The sequence below is a fragment of the Haliotis rubra genome, unplaced genomic scaffold (assembly GCF_003918875.1).
Source record: "Haliotis rubra isolate DU_JTF1 unplaced genomic scaffold, ASM391887v1 Scf30, whole genome shotgun sequence".
In the NCBI taxonomy this organism is placed as follows: Eukaryota; Metazoa; Mollusca; class Gastropoda; order Lepetellida; family Haliotidae; genus Haliotis; species Haliotis rubra.
Window position 1 is genome coordinate 1,667,315 of NW_025766969.1, and position 14,559 is coordinate 1,681,873.

Genomic DNA, 14,559 nt, shown 5'->3' on the forward strand with positions numbered 1-14,559 from the left:
TTAATTAAGGTAACAGGCTTCAAAACTAAAATATTTAATCTCTGATTACCTTAATTGTTTGATCTTTGGTAGACATGTAAAAGAGCTCGACTTTTTCATTTATTGTATTTATAAGAAACAACTCCGATTCAATTAGGCCCCAACTCAGCTTACTCAGGCAACAGGAAACTTCATCTCAGACAGTTAAGAGGCTCAGATCGAGTATTGGGGTTGCGTACTAATCTGAAGTACTGTAATCCGATGTTTTCATTGGAATTCGAAATTTCGCTTTCCTGGGCCAACACTGTGCAGTGTATCTGGGTGCAACCAACCATAACTTTTGTTGTTTTAACGTGTCTGACAAATGGGACGTCTGACTTATGGGAGGACACCTGCAAAATACTTTCGAGGGTGGTTCGTTTTAGATTCCTAATACAAGCTGTATAATGAAATATTACTGTTTATAACTGTATTTTGTGTATATGTGCCTAGGGGTTCATTAAGAATATAAACCATGTATATTGTGACCTTTTTAAAAAGCCCCAATGAGCAATGTTGGAAATCACATAATTTAGGGGAATAACATAGGGCAAGAGAGGTCGAGTGGCTCTTTTAAGAAACATATAAGTAATCAGTGTCGTGGTAATAAGGTCCATGGACTGCAGCATTCATTATCTTATTGATCTCAGGTTTCCCCATCGGGTAGGTTTATCTTAATACAGTGATGTTTCACGCAATCTCTTGATGAGCAAGACGTCTCTTTAGGTATAGAATACGTTCAGGGAGGAAGTAGGGTTAGGACTCAGCCGGCATAGGGGTAGGTTAAAATATGTTATGAATAATGGACAGGCTGTATGATTGTTCAATTTCTCAGTTTGTTAAACATTTAAAATTCCTCATATTTAAGCCTTTTTGTCATTATTCACCTGCCTAATGCATGAACCATGCTACAGAGTGTTCCAGCTGCCCGATTCATTGTTAACTCATTAAGCCTGAGAGCCACTTTACTGCTCAAAACCGGAGTGCTATTCCACGCCTGATGGCATGTTTTGGGGATGACAGGAAACAAACAAGTGCTGATTTTTTTAATTGTGTTATGAAGATCTAAGTGAAAAGAAAGCAGGCGTGAATACATATCATATATTGCAACATTTTATGTCATTTTATTGCAGGTGTCTCTTGTAGACCTTTGGCAGCTTGTACATTTATATTTTATCAACATATGTATGTATTCTTTGTACGTACGAGATGAGACATACATATAAACAAATTTCTAACTGCCCTGGGTGGCTGGACCAACGTGCTCACCAATGGTCTGGTATCTTGCCTCACATTTTCATCTGTCAACTCTTAATTAACAAGCACATTGGGTGACATGAAGCTATAGTGGAGGCCTTGTGTACAGTTTCTGGTCTTGAAGAGACAAATCAAGTAAAATCTTGGGGAAAAGGTTCCCCTTGAATGTTATGTTGTAGAAAGTATTGTTTCATTGCCTGACATGGGTCCACACATAGGTCCAGCCCAATTGTTAATGTGAACTGTAATTAAAACAAGGATTATTTTTTTTATTCCTGGTATAGGATTATTGTGTGAAACTCTGTTGTGTTTTGAGTATCTCACTTTATTTTATTGCTCAACCGTAAAACTGTGTGTCAGCATATGGCAGGGACCTATTTGTGCACAGGTTCAATCTGATTGATTTGATCAAGGCATTACTATCGCTCCTTTGTTCATATGTCAGGATATGTTTCAGAAACAGAACTTCACAAAACGAACGAAGCAACAGTAACTGTTATATCCTAACTCATAGCACTCATGAAGAGTGAGCGAGTTTAGTTTTACACCTCATACAGCAATATTCCACGTATGGCGGTGGTCTGTAAATAATCAATCTGGACCAGACAATTCAGTGATCAACAGCATGAGCATCAATCTACGCAATTGGGATACGATGACATGTGTCAACCAAGTCAGCGAGCCTGACCACCTGACCCCGTTAGTCGCCTACTCTGTTTACCTTCGTGATGTGATTGAGGCATGCAAGGTGATATGAAGTGAGGATGATCTAGTATGTAGAAATATCCTGAACATCTTCAAGCATAAGATAGACTCTGGTCTTTTCACTTCCATTGAACAGTTTGTTTCAAAAAGGGGTTTATCTATATCCTCTTCACATATTATACAAATGGAAACTTTTGAATTTTGAGATAAGTTCAAATTCATAAATAATTTTGTTGGTGTTCCAGATAGATCTTGCACCTTGGTCATCTAGTCTCAAAGTGACATTGTGGGCTGCAACTGTAAAATGTTAGGCAGTAGGGGCTTGACTGGCCCACATGACAGCATAGAGATGGACAGGGCTTAACATGAGGGCCAATAAATATGCCTGTCACTTATCTGATGGTTGTATGATGTGACTTCTAATTGGTAATGATCCCAGCAGGCGCAGCCCCAATGCAGATGTTCTTATTCTCTGAATCTCTGGTCTCCCTAGGGTTCCTTTTCAGTTTAAATGGGGTTGTTTGTTACTATCAAACTTATATATATTCAGAGTTATATTCTAAGCTAATTATAAGTACACAACTAGTAAATAAAACATAATGGTTTGCTGTAATTGTAAATATAATCTGCACCTTGATATAAATGAATATGCAAACTAAAGTACATGTATTATAGAATTCAAAAAGTGACACAATGCTAAATTATTATATTCTATAAACTTGCCGTTGAATCCCCCAAATATTTATGAAGATGGTGGTGCTATATCTATACTGAATGCAAATGAGGTTCATGAGATTGCAGATGTGCATGTATGGATTAACATTACAAATTGGGGCATGACTCCATAAAGCAGGGTTGTGAATTGCCCTCGACTAATCACTCAACATAGGGCTGAGTAAACATCGAGTCCATTGACGTCCACCCGATGCAACTGAACATCCGTTTCTCGATCAATCTCCACATGATGATAAATATAAATATACGAATCTTTAATAAGGGGGTAATACCATATCACGGGGTACGACGAGCAATTCCTCTGGCACGAATCCCCATCCTGGTCCGATGAGCAATTCCTCTGGCACAAATCCCCAACCTGGTCCGTCTTTCAAGTAATACACATGAGGTTCATCTTCTTTGATGTCCACCCGATCGATGTGGTACATTTTCACAGACCATACGAGGTCCATGGCATGACATCTATCCCCTCTCTCGAGTTCACCGGGTTGGTACAAATACCACACGCTGATCCAACCCGATATTTATTTCTCGGGTTTTTGACACTTGGACGGTGGTGCGGCTGAATCAGCCGTCACAGATTTCATTTTAATGTCCTCGACGTTTTTTTTGTCGATGAGTCACATCACTTCGTCGTTGATCTCCAACACCATTCGAGGTAAACGAGTCACCCGTTCCGTTGATTGTTTCTCTGGCATCACCATCTCATGCGCATACTGGTGTCCGAACAAACGCTCAGCTAAGGTGCGGTTAAATCTCTCAACGATGGCTTGGCTGCAATGGGCTCCCACCGTCCCGTGCCTGACTTCGACCTCGACCTCGTGTTTCGACATGAGCCCATGAACTCGCCTCCGGGATCAACTTGTAATTCGGTAGGCCACGTCAAAAGGGCTTCGTTTGTAGATACGTTTCAATGCCTTAGCTACTTGACTCGAATCTTTCGCGATGAGTGGCTCGGTATGTTTTGCGTCTCACCCTGTCGTGTGGGAGAAACAGGAGGTCAGCTTGATGGACTCTATTGGGCATCGAGACATCAAACTTACTTCTCGGGATGTATCGGAGAGCTGGCTGGCGAGCTTGTGGATAGCGCCCATGCCTTTCAAGTATCCCGAGGGCTGTAGTAAATCCTCTCCATGATTTATGTAGTTCACGATATTTCCGTCCAATACAACTGTGCCCGTACACGTAAGTCGTGACACCATTATGGGCAATCCATCATTTCATAACTATGGGTGACAAGGATGTTTTATTCAGGGTGATCCCGTAGATTTTGTATTTGTCACTTCTGAGCGCATTCATTTGGTGTTTGAACGTGTGTTTATCGAAGAGAGCCTGTTTGAAGAGGGTGTGTTTGATTTGCTGTTGGACCACGTATTTTTTTCACATCCTTAGCCTTTCGGATCTCACTGTTGTCGGTTTTCAAGATGGAATACATCTTGGGTCTCAATCCGACGTACTCGGCGATCGGTGTGCCCGCACATTCGTTCTTCATTTTTCCTAGGACCTTTTTATTGGTCGTACTGTGTAAAGCGTGATCTGGTGGATAATTGCTCGTATCGTACAAGTCTATGTTTTCTGCCATGCCCACGTACACGTCCTCAGTATGAGCAATGAGTCGGTGTCGGTATACAACACCTGGCATCGATTACTGTATTGCTTTTCTAACTCGCTGTAGTAGAAATCGTACATCAAATGTTTGGATAGGTTGAGAATGCACATCCCGACATAGACCTGTCGATTGAGTTTGATGTGACTCTGTGTATTTTTCCAGCTTCATCCCCAATGACAGATACAGCTGAAGATTTCTATAATGCACGACGTGCTTGGTCTTATCCGACAAGTTGGGTATAATTTTTTCCACTTGAGCTTCTTGATCGACCATCAACCATTCAGGGGCCAGCGGATAACTGTTGTGGGCAGCGTGGAGTTCTGCAGGATATTCCAAGTCCACTTCGAATATGTATCCCATCTCAAAGTTTTCGGGGATAGCCATAATGTTCTTCGTTTTAATATGGTCGCTATCAATCCACGTGAACCCGCCCATAGGTAAAGGTTAACTCATAGCCCAGCCGTACAAATTATTGGCATCGAGATAGAGGAGATGATTGGTGGGTTTACTCAAATCGTAGCCTTTGACATATTTATTATTGGCTTTTGCATAGCGCTTGGAGAGCATCGTGACCCCCCCTTGACTCTGGTTTTCTTCAAGAACACATCCCAAGACGGCCCGGGGCTGGAGTAATACCAGGCTGGGTCAAGACCAGGCTGGGTCAAGACCGTACTGTTCCAGACATTTTTTTCTGAATATCTCGGAGACATCCGCGAGGAAGAGCACATCCGTTTTCAAGTAGAGATCATGGTAGTTGCCTAAATTCTGACAGCCTAGTTTCTCCCACACGTTAAGGGCATGGGTGTAACCGTCCTCAGTGATATTGGATTCGGTTAAGAGACTATAACAGCAGTCCATGGGAAATAATCGTGTCTCCTTCAACTTAGACCAATCGTCCATGTTCTCATGGGGGTACACACCCTTCCTCAATAGCAAAGACCAAGTCGCCATGTCGGTGTATCAATAGGTGATGGCGAAGGTATCGGGGTCGTTGGCCTTCACAAAACTGTCTTAGGACGACAGAAGAAACTGAATGTTATTGATGAATTTTAGACCGTTTAACAAGAAGGAGATGTATTTCTCCATGTTGTTGGGGATGCACTTGATGTTGCCCTCGATTCTCGAGATGGCCTGCATGATGAGGTGGGCATTGTACCCGCAAAGGTTGTGAAACGCCACAGGGATGGGTATCTTTTGGGGATCGATTCTTAGTTTCAAGTTGCACGCGTTGTGAGCGGCATCTTGGTACCGACCCGTGATGTGACAATGATCTCTCACAGAATCCTCATTCAGGGGTTGCTTACACACGTGGCAATGAGTCGACGTTTTGTGAGTTCTACAGTCATCCTTCGTCATGCACATGGGCACGATTTCAGATAAAGTGTCCCTGATTGCTTTTTCTTCATGTTGTAGATGGGTGAGAAACATTTCAGCTGCATCTGGACCTCGGTAGATCACGGGAGCGTTCGTTTGTCCATCGTATCGGTCGACCACGTATCCAAACCCACAAGCTTTGTGTTCTTGCGTTTTATACGTAAAACTTTGTTCGGTCGTGTCGGGTATGATGTGTTCGACCTGTTTGATGAGAGCTTCAAAGTCGGCGTAAGTCACGTAGGGCACGGGCATTTGTTTGTTATAATGGTTTAATTTGAGAATATTTGTCGATCGAAGGTTTGATGTTGTCGACATCCATGAGTTTGCCTACGGTCATCCGCCAGCCTCTCAGATACTTACCCACCTGCTTCGTCAGCACAAATCACAAGTCGATCGATTTGGTGTCTTCCAGCAATGTCGATAGATGGGCTTTCCTCATGCCAGAATAACCCTTCAACCCACGCTCTTTAGCTTGAACTTTGAGCTCTCGTACAGGAGGGGGCTTGACATATTTAATGTCGAGCAATGTCAGCAATTCGGCTTTCGATTTGCGAGAATAACCAACCAATCAACGCTCTTTCGAAATAGCTTTGAGTTGGCTGACGGTAGTCATGGTTGTTATATCCAATTGCAAAGTCAACTGTCTAATTTATTTACTATATCCACATGCAAAGTCAAATGTCTAATTAATTTGCTATAAATACAATTTGACATCTACAAAACAGTTCCTCGTAATCTTTTATGAGGTCTTTGTTCTTGGTAAGGAAGGTTTGAATGATTTGTTGTCTGCCTTGTTCTATGAACTTTTTTTCCTCGTTTTTGCTGATGTCAGCGGTTTTCAGAGTCTTGGTTCGAATCTCCTGTTTCATTCTGTGGTATTTTGCGAGCTCTGCGAACACCTGACGGAACTCTTCCTTGGAGATTTTACTGTCTGTGAGCGCTTTTGATACGTAATCTTTGATCATGTTTAACTTGGCTTCGGCTAGAACCCTGATCTCATCGTTGCAACTGACGTGAAATGAATTTAAGCGCTATTCCCACCAGCCCCAATACCCCAGCTGCTATATCTAACCCGAGGACGATGGGTGCAGCTACAATGGTCGATAATAAACCAACGCTGGCAGCACCAAGTCCCATGCTGGTTGCTACGAGTGTGGAGTCTATACCGTCAATGGCATTCGTTGCTCTATGGTCCTTTTTATGCATTCCTAGTCGCACGTCCCGTTCTTGTTCCAGTCGATGCTTAATGTCGCTGATTTGTCGCAAACGAAACCCATCCATGGTTTCGAGCGTTTGAGCCACTTCGTCCATGGCTGGATACAATCCCATCTCGAGTATAATATAAATTAGGAAATAAGCTTCAATTGGTCCTCCGACAATCTTTGATTAATATATTTATAGCTAATGAGGTTGAGATTGTCATATAAATATATTATAATGGGTTTTGCGGTATCTGAAGTATAAACAAGAACTCCCCCCCATGTTGGTCTCGGGAACTGTTCCTGGTTGTATATAAATATGACAACGTTGATGTTTATGTTCGTTACCCCAGCGTATGATTAACCCATCCAAAAGAATCATCTCATTTTGGGGGTCATTTCCATGATAGCATTCCATAATCAGTGTCGAATGTAATTTCATACTGAAATCTGTATTTAAAAAATCCAAGTGATATGCAGGAATTCGAAATATTAATGCGGTTTGTTTATTGGTGGGGGCTAACATAGAGCTCGTATGATGTGGTATTTGCAAAAGTTGTATCGAATGAGGTGCTGGAGTGGCAGTCATCCAAAGAATCCCTTTATTTTTTACTTCGATGACATAACCATGATCATCTAAACTTATGTAGGAGTAGATAAATATAATGTTAATAAGCCAGTCAACTCCTAGTATCACCTCTTGTCGTTTATACACGTTGTTTTGTAAAAGCTAGGCATATACCTTGCCTTCCGTACCGGGTTGATTGAATCCTTGCGTGTCCCCAAGATCAGAGGACGCGATGGTAGAGCGTAGACTCAGGTTTGAAACGTCACCCATGGTTATACTTGTATTATGCAATAGTCTACAATTGGTTCTTTGACAATTTCTCGTGCGTAAACTTTAAGCTGATGAGATGAATTTTTGGAGGCAAAAAAGTCTTCGTGAGCGCACCATCTTGAAAATATAAGTTTAGAAAATAATATTTAATTGGTTTTCCGTCAATCTTTGATTGATATTTTTGAGGCTGATAAAGTTTAGATCTTCATACAAGTAAATACTCGGGAGATGAATGGATGACTTTGTTTCAATAACACAAACCCCATCATTAGGCTTGCTAAGGGTGTCGATCCCGGTCGTATGATGATCCGGCAACGTCGGTGCTTGTGTGTGTCGTCCCAGCTTATTGACAGTCCATCCAAAAGTAATCCTCGCAACGGAAGCGTTTACGAGATAGACTTCTATTACAAGCGTGATGTGTAATTTGATGCAATTAATTGAATCAAAAAAAAACATAATGTTGGTAATCAGGTATGTCGTGCATTACAAAAATTGCATAATCGTTGACTGGAGCTAACATGTTGCCCGTGTGACCCGGTATTCGCAAAACTTGTATGGTATTATCTCTTGATGGACTAAAAGACGTGATAATGATCCCGTTGTTCATTATTTCGGAGACGTAATCATTTTTCAAGAACACGTGGGGCGAGGCGATGGTGATGTTGAGCAACCAGTTGGGCTCTTTGAAATCTGCCAGTGACACTCGCCCATACACGTTGTCTTTTAAGAGCAGGACGTACAAGGTATTTTCCTTGCCGGGCAGATCGAATGCCTCCGTGTCCCCGACATTGCCGAGCGTGACGTTGGGGTGGTTCATCGTATATATATGTTACGAAATAGTTTTCAATTGGTTTTCGGATATTTTCTCGGACATGCACTTCAAACCCATGAGATGTATGTTTTCCGGTAGGAAAATTTTAGTGAGCAATATTGTGTCTTCCATGGTCACAATGACTCCCTGCAGTCTCGTGTAGGCATTCACATTCACTCGCACGTAAACGGAGCAAATGTGGTATTGTTGTTGTGGGGTCCATCAGAGTTTGATTCCTTTCACGATTTGTCACGCGATGACGATTGGTTCGCCAAGGTAGACCTGGATGACCAGCATGGAATTCGCCGGCAGATTGTCCAGGATGTCGACCACACTGTCGAATTCCCGACACCATCTGCAAACCCACGTTTTGCATCCAGGGTTTACTTGATAGCGTGTGGGCTATTTTACGCGACAGTGGGCTGACGATCATGCTGCATCTTTGCATTGGGATGTAAGCCTCGAGCAGCGTTCCGTTGTTCAAGACTTTTGTTAGGTAGTGGTCTTTGTTTTCTATGAAAACGTGGGGAGAACCGAGTGTGATGTTGAGATTCCAGTCAATTTGATATGACACGAACACCCATTTGTTGTTGTCGGTGAAGACGAGAGTGTACTGTGTGTTTCGGGGTGATGACCGTGGTCTCGACGTCGTCCAGGTCGAACAGCTTGCCGCCGAACGTTGTGGATATCGTCCATACGTCGTCGTCGTTGTGGACTAGGTCGTACTGCGTGTTCCTGACCGCTCCTCCAGTATCAATGAAATCGCCTAGGGCGCTGCTACCGCCGTTGCCGAATCAACCAGAGGGCACTTCAACACGTTTGTAAATGTTGTATTTCAGTTGCAAGGCGTACAGTTTGCCATCGATTCCAGGCTCGTCGAATCCGCGCGTCTTCATTTTCTCAGTCGCATGGCTGTTCCGGGACCAGAAGCATTCATGATTTGATATGCAGCATTACACTTAGATATCCCATATACACCGGTTTATGTTTTATATCTAAAACGGATATTTTGAGTTCTGTGATCATGCCCTGCATTAACTTTTTGTACTGTAAGAATAGAAACGATTCCGTTCGACCGTCGTTGCACTTTCGTGTTTCACCACCACAGCTCTCCGCAGAGATAAAGGGCGTTCGCCTTGAATATTATCTGTCGTGCTTACCCGATCGAGATGAACGAACAGCTCGTGATAGACAATGAGGCTTGGTAATCTCGAACCCGTATTTCGTTCGTTGGCAACCCGAGAGTTCTCGACAAGGCTGTACCGAGTCTGATGGGTTTTTCCCCAGCCGTTAATGTCAGCATTCCATTCGACTCGTTTAGTTTGAGATTGGCTCCAATGGGTTTGAAAATCATTCAGCATACAAACGGTGTAATAACCGTCGGACAAATCGTGGCAATTTCCATCGATGGATAGCCTGTTGTTACCTTTATATTGATTGATATTCAAACATCGCGGGTAATACTTGAGATCACTGAGAGCAACTTCGAGTTCCCCCGACGTGTTATTGATCGTGTGAAGCAGTTGAATGGACCATTTGTTATTCTTGGGAGCGTGATGAACATGTTACATATACAGTGAGCCTCGGATATCCAGATATCTGGATTTCTGTCATCCAGGTTTACCATATATTACTGTCTATAAGCCGAATTCTGAAGATAAAAAAAAGCAGTGTGTAGAAGGGGGTCGGCTTATCTTCATGAGTTACGCTTTCGTCAAACTTTTTTCCAGGGGTAAGAAAACAACATCATATCACTTCGCGTGAACAAACAACAGAAGACAACTCTGTCAGTAAAGATGTCAAATTTGCAATTAAACATCACTAGACAAGATTATTTACCTTTTAAGTTCTAAGTTGTTTTTTGCTGGGCATTGTATTATTTGCAGGGATTAAGATTACCGTTCGTATTTGAGCCGGAAATAGCAATCAGCTGTGCACACATTTCCCGGCGATCAAGTTCAAACATGCACAATAACATAGTAGGTGTTGAACAGTAGCGAGCATACTCTTCTGGTTTAAAATAACTTCTAAACCGGATGGTCGTTTTGATTTGCCAACTACAATTTTCTCTGTGTCAGACTGGCCTACTAATCACCACCAATACCCTGCTGATCGATCATTAATCCGGATTAGCAGACCTTGTCTCGTGGCAAAACACGTGGGACAATTGCGCTTCACTTCACACGGTCAGCAGAAGATCAAAGCTTCGTGCGGATAAGTGAGTCAATTTTGTGTTGATTTGACCGGTTGGTTTGTAAAATTTACCGTCCGGGAACGGAAACCGCATATCCGTTATAGACAGTCACTTTCATAACGTAAGAGATAGTTTTTTTTATGAAAATTGACCGGAAGGCGAGGTTTCCGGACATTTGGGGTCCGGGTATCTTGGGTCTCACTGTATACAAGACACTACAATATACATTCAACATGAATGACTTGCTAACGAAAATGAAAATCGTGGTGGATGCAGATGGAGTTTTAAAACGAATTTTATTTGGGGTTTTTAAAACTATATCGTGACCGTCAGTAACGCTCAGGTGGTGGTAAACTGAAATAATAACCTGATGCAGTTTTGGCAAAACCAACTCAATTTTGCCTTATGGTGTGTGACGACAGAATCGGGTGTGACACTTGACTATGGAACAGACAAACAGAGTAAGGCAGTCACCTTGTTTCATGTTTATTATCAGACGAGACGGATTTTGAAGGAAATAGGTGCACTTCTTCCACAAGATACAGCGTGGATTATGATCGATAACCCGTATGATCGGCGTGCGTGCGAACGTATTTGCAGTGAATTTATGATTCCCATGAATAGAGATTTTCGCCTTCCCGGCGATACCTTCTCTCTGAATAAGAGGTGCTTTTTCTATTGACTCACGTATGCGTCTCTCACAGTGAGAAACAACTAATTATCTGACGCATATATGCATCACTCGTTGTGAGGAGCTGATTAATTTGTCGTACATATGCAGCTCTCGGTCTTAATGAGTTAATTGCACATATTTACCATGTTACAGAACATAACGCAAAGGGCTGTGTGTGAGCAGTAGAGTTCAATCTACACACTCTGCAGAACCTGTGAACACTGCTGTCACTGGGCATGCCTATTGCACAGTCAACAGGATGTATGTTAATAAAATATTAAGATGTTAATGTATGAATATAGCCAATATACAGGATTGATCACTGGAGGTACGAGTCTTAAAATTATACACAATCATAACTATTATTTTGTACTAATTTCGGGTGGTTTATTTTGTTCTAACTTTACATGTTTGATGGAAATTCATATTTGTTTTCATGTATGTTTTCAGACTCAATCTGCACCTTATTGGAGGGTTTGAAGATGTCAAGGGATTATCTCATCCATTGTCCTTAGAATTACTGAGTAAGTTGTTTTGTTTTGTTATTCCATTAAAAATATATTTTGCTGTAGATAATGCTCAAATATAATTGTCATGTCCTCACTTGATCCAAGGTACATGTTATATGTCTTCCCATTTGGCCTCGAGTCAGTGCCTTCTCCCCTGAAACTACTAGATGGGGAAAGTGGAAAGTTCACTCGAACAGTTCTGATGCAATTTCAGGATACCGGTAATTCTTACGAATACATCCTTCCAACACTTCATAGCCTTATTTCCTGAAACTTGTTTCTGATCCACAGGTTTGACTGGAATAAAACAACAACAAAAAACACAACAAAACATCATCTTGTGTTGTCTTTGTTCCAAGTGGTCTTCCCAAGCACTATCTATTGGAGTTATCTCCCCCTGATGTGTGCACAGGAACGTCATGATTTTGCTTGTGGCACACATGAGCACAAGTCTTTAATTGTTCTCTGTTAAATTTCTCTAAATTTCCCAGGTGTAAAAGTAAATTTCTGATTCAGTTTAAGATGGGTAAATGTAAAGGTAGCAAATATATTTCAGTGCCAAAAATTGTTCAGTTTGCTGTAAGCTTATGTTCCCAGTGTTCCTTTGTTTCCAAATGTGATCTCTGTCACAAGGTCATCAAAGAGAGACACTGTCTTCAGTTCACCAAGAGATTGCCCCTGATGACATGTCCAGTGGGGCTCTGCTATCAGCTTCTGGATACCAAGTTTACAGTGGCGGTGACAGCATTAGACAAGCTTTTAGACATGAAATAGGCTTTTTAGTTGAACCTTTCGGACACCAGGTTATTCTCTCTGGTATGTCTGGTTTCCATGAAGGATTTAACAGAACTCAGATTGATCTTGGTTCTGAAGATCCTCAACTGATAATACCTGAGACGACCACCCACGGAATCTAAGACAGACGATTTCTAAAGGGGACTCAATTATCTTGACATCTAACAGAAAAAAGTAACTGTGCAAAGCATAACATTGCATAAAACAACAGTTATTTGAAAAGTTATAAAATAACCCTAAATAAACATGTAACCAAGCATTTTGCTTGAAATTTGATGTCACATATAGCGCGTGGCATGTGCACTTTGTGCACAATTAACTTACTCACTTTTTGCATGCTTTTTGACACCTGAAGTTCACACACCTGATATTGAAAATTGAAAAATAGTTGAACATTCTCTAGCCTCTGAATATTGTTGACAACATGTTAATTTCAAACTAAATTGTGCTTACATCATACCACAGCTTACAGAAAATCAGCGTCTCCGTGCCATGGGTATGCTGGAGACTGGAATGGCCCAAAATGAAGTGGCCAGACATTTAGGTATCCATTGTAAAACAATCTCATGTCTATGGTTTTCAACATAATGGGAACATGAGATATTTGCCTCGGACCGTCTGTCCACGTGTGACGTCACGTTAGCAAGACAACCACTTTCGGCTGACCCATCTAAGGAATCAATTCCAGACTGCCAGTTTGACTGTTCCGACCATTCCTGGCTTATGTCCAATAAGTTCCAGAATTGTACAAAACCGTCTGAAGGAGCACAGCATTGGTCTGCAATACATCCAATTTTGCTCCAACATCATCGACAGGCACATCTTGCCTGGTGCAAACAGCATGTACGGTACAGGAGACAAGATTGGGATGGTGTTTTGCATAAAAGTGCAGAGATTATGGTCTCTTTGTTCTTCTTGTTCAATACATAGATTTTTTATAACATTTCAATGCACTTAATACACCATAGTATTCCAGATAGGCTGTGGAAATAGAGTATGTTTCTATGTTGTCTTTGTAAGACATGAACAAACTATCAGAATTAACAATATCACATATCTGGGAAACACCTTTTTTTATCCCCCTCAACACATTTGCGGGGGGTATTAAAATGGACTCCTTCTGTCGGTCCATCCATGCGTCCGTACACATTTGTCTTTTCCGGGGCATAACTTTAAAACCATTCAATATTTCTTCTCCAAACTTGGCAACAACTTTGACTTTGACTGAAATTGGTAGTAGTACTCTTTTCTGGAGCTGAACTCTAAAACCATTCAATGTTTCTTCACCAAACATGGCACATAGATAGATCTGGTGGTCTACTGGTGCCTTTTGGTAGTTTTGGATTTCTGAATAAAATATTTTTTGGCGTTTCCATGGCAACAAGTTGGACTTAGACTGAAATTGGTGGTAGTGCTCTTTTCCGGAGCAGAACTTAAAAACTGCACACTGTTTCATCACCAAATTTCATACATAGGTAGGGCCAGTGGTGAACTGGTGCCTTTTGGTAGTTTTGGATTTCTGAATAAAATGTTTGTTTGTTTTGTTGCATTTCCATATCAACAATTTTGGCTTCAACTGAATTTGGTGGCAGTGCTCCTTTCTGGAGCAGAACTTTGAAACCTTTCAGTACTCTCCTACCACTTTGGAGAGGCTTATTTATGGGACTTAAGCCCCCCAGCCCCCATTAAAAACGCCGAGGGTGTAGCGCGAGGCATCCTCCGATGTGACGCCCCTATTAAATATGAGTGATGATAGAGGAATATCATCATGTGGAATATCCCATCGATTCCCGCTGAAAGGATATTGCGCGAATGGTTTGACCCCACCAAAACGCAGTCTAT

General features: G+C 41.7%; 1 protein-coding gene across 1 annotated transcript in view; it reads left to right on the top strand.

Annotated features, from left to right (window-relative positions):
• LOC124282570 (protein N-terminal asparagine amidohydrolase-like) overlaps positions 1-14,559 on the top strand; it is a 655,781-nt gene that overhangs the window by 330,471 nt on the left and 310,751 nt on the right. Inside the window, exon 6 of the mRNA XM_046718580.1 lies at positions 11,864-11,937. Coding sequence (XP_046574536.1) covers positions 11,864-11,937 — 74 coding nt within the window. The remainder of the gene's footprint in view (positions 1-11,863; positions 11,938-14,559) is intronic.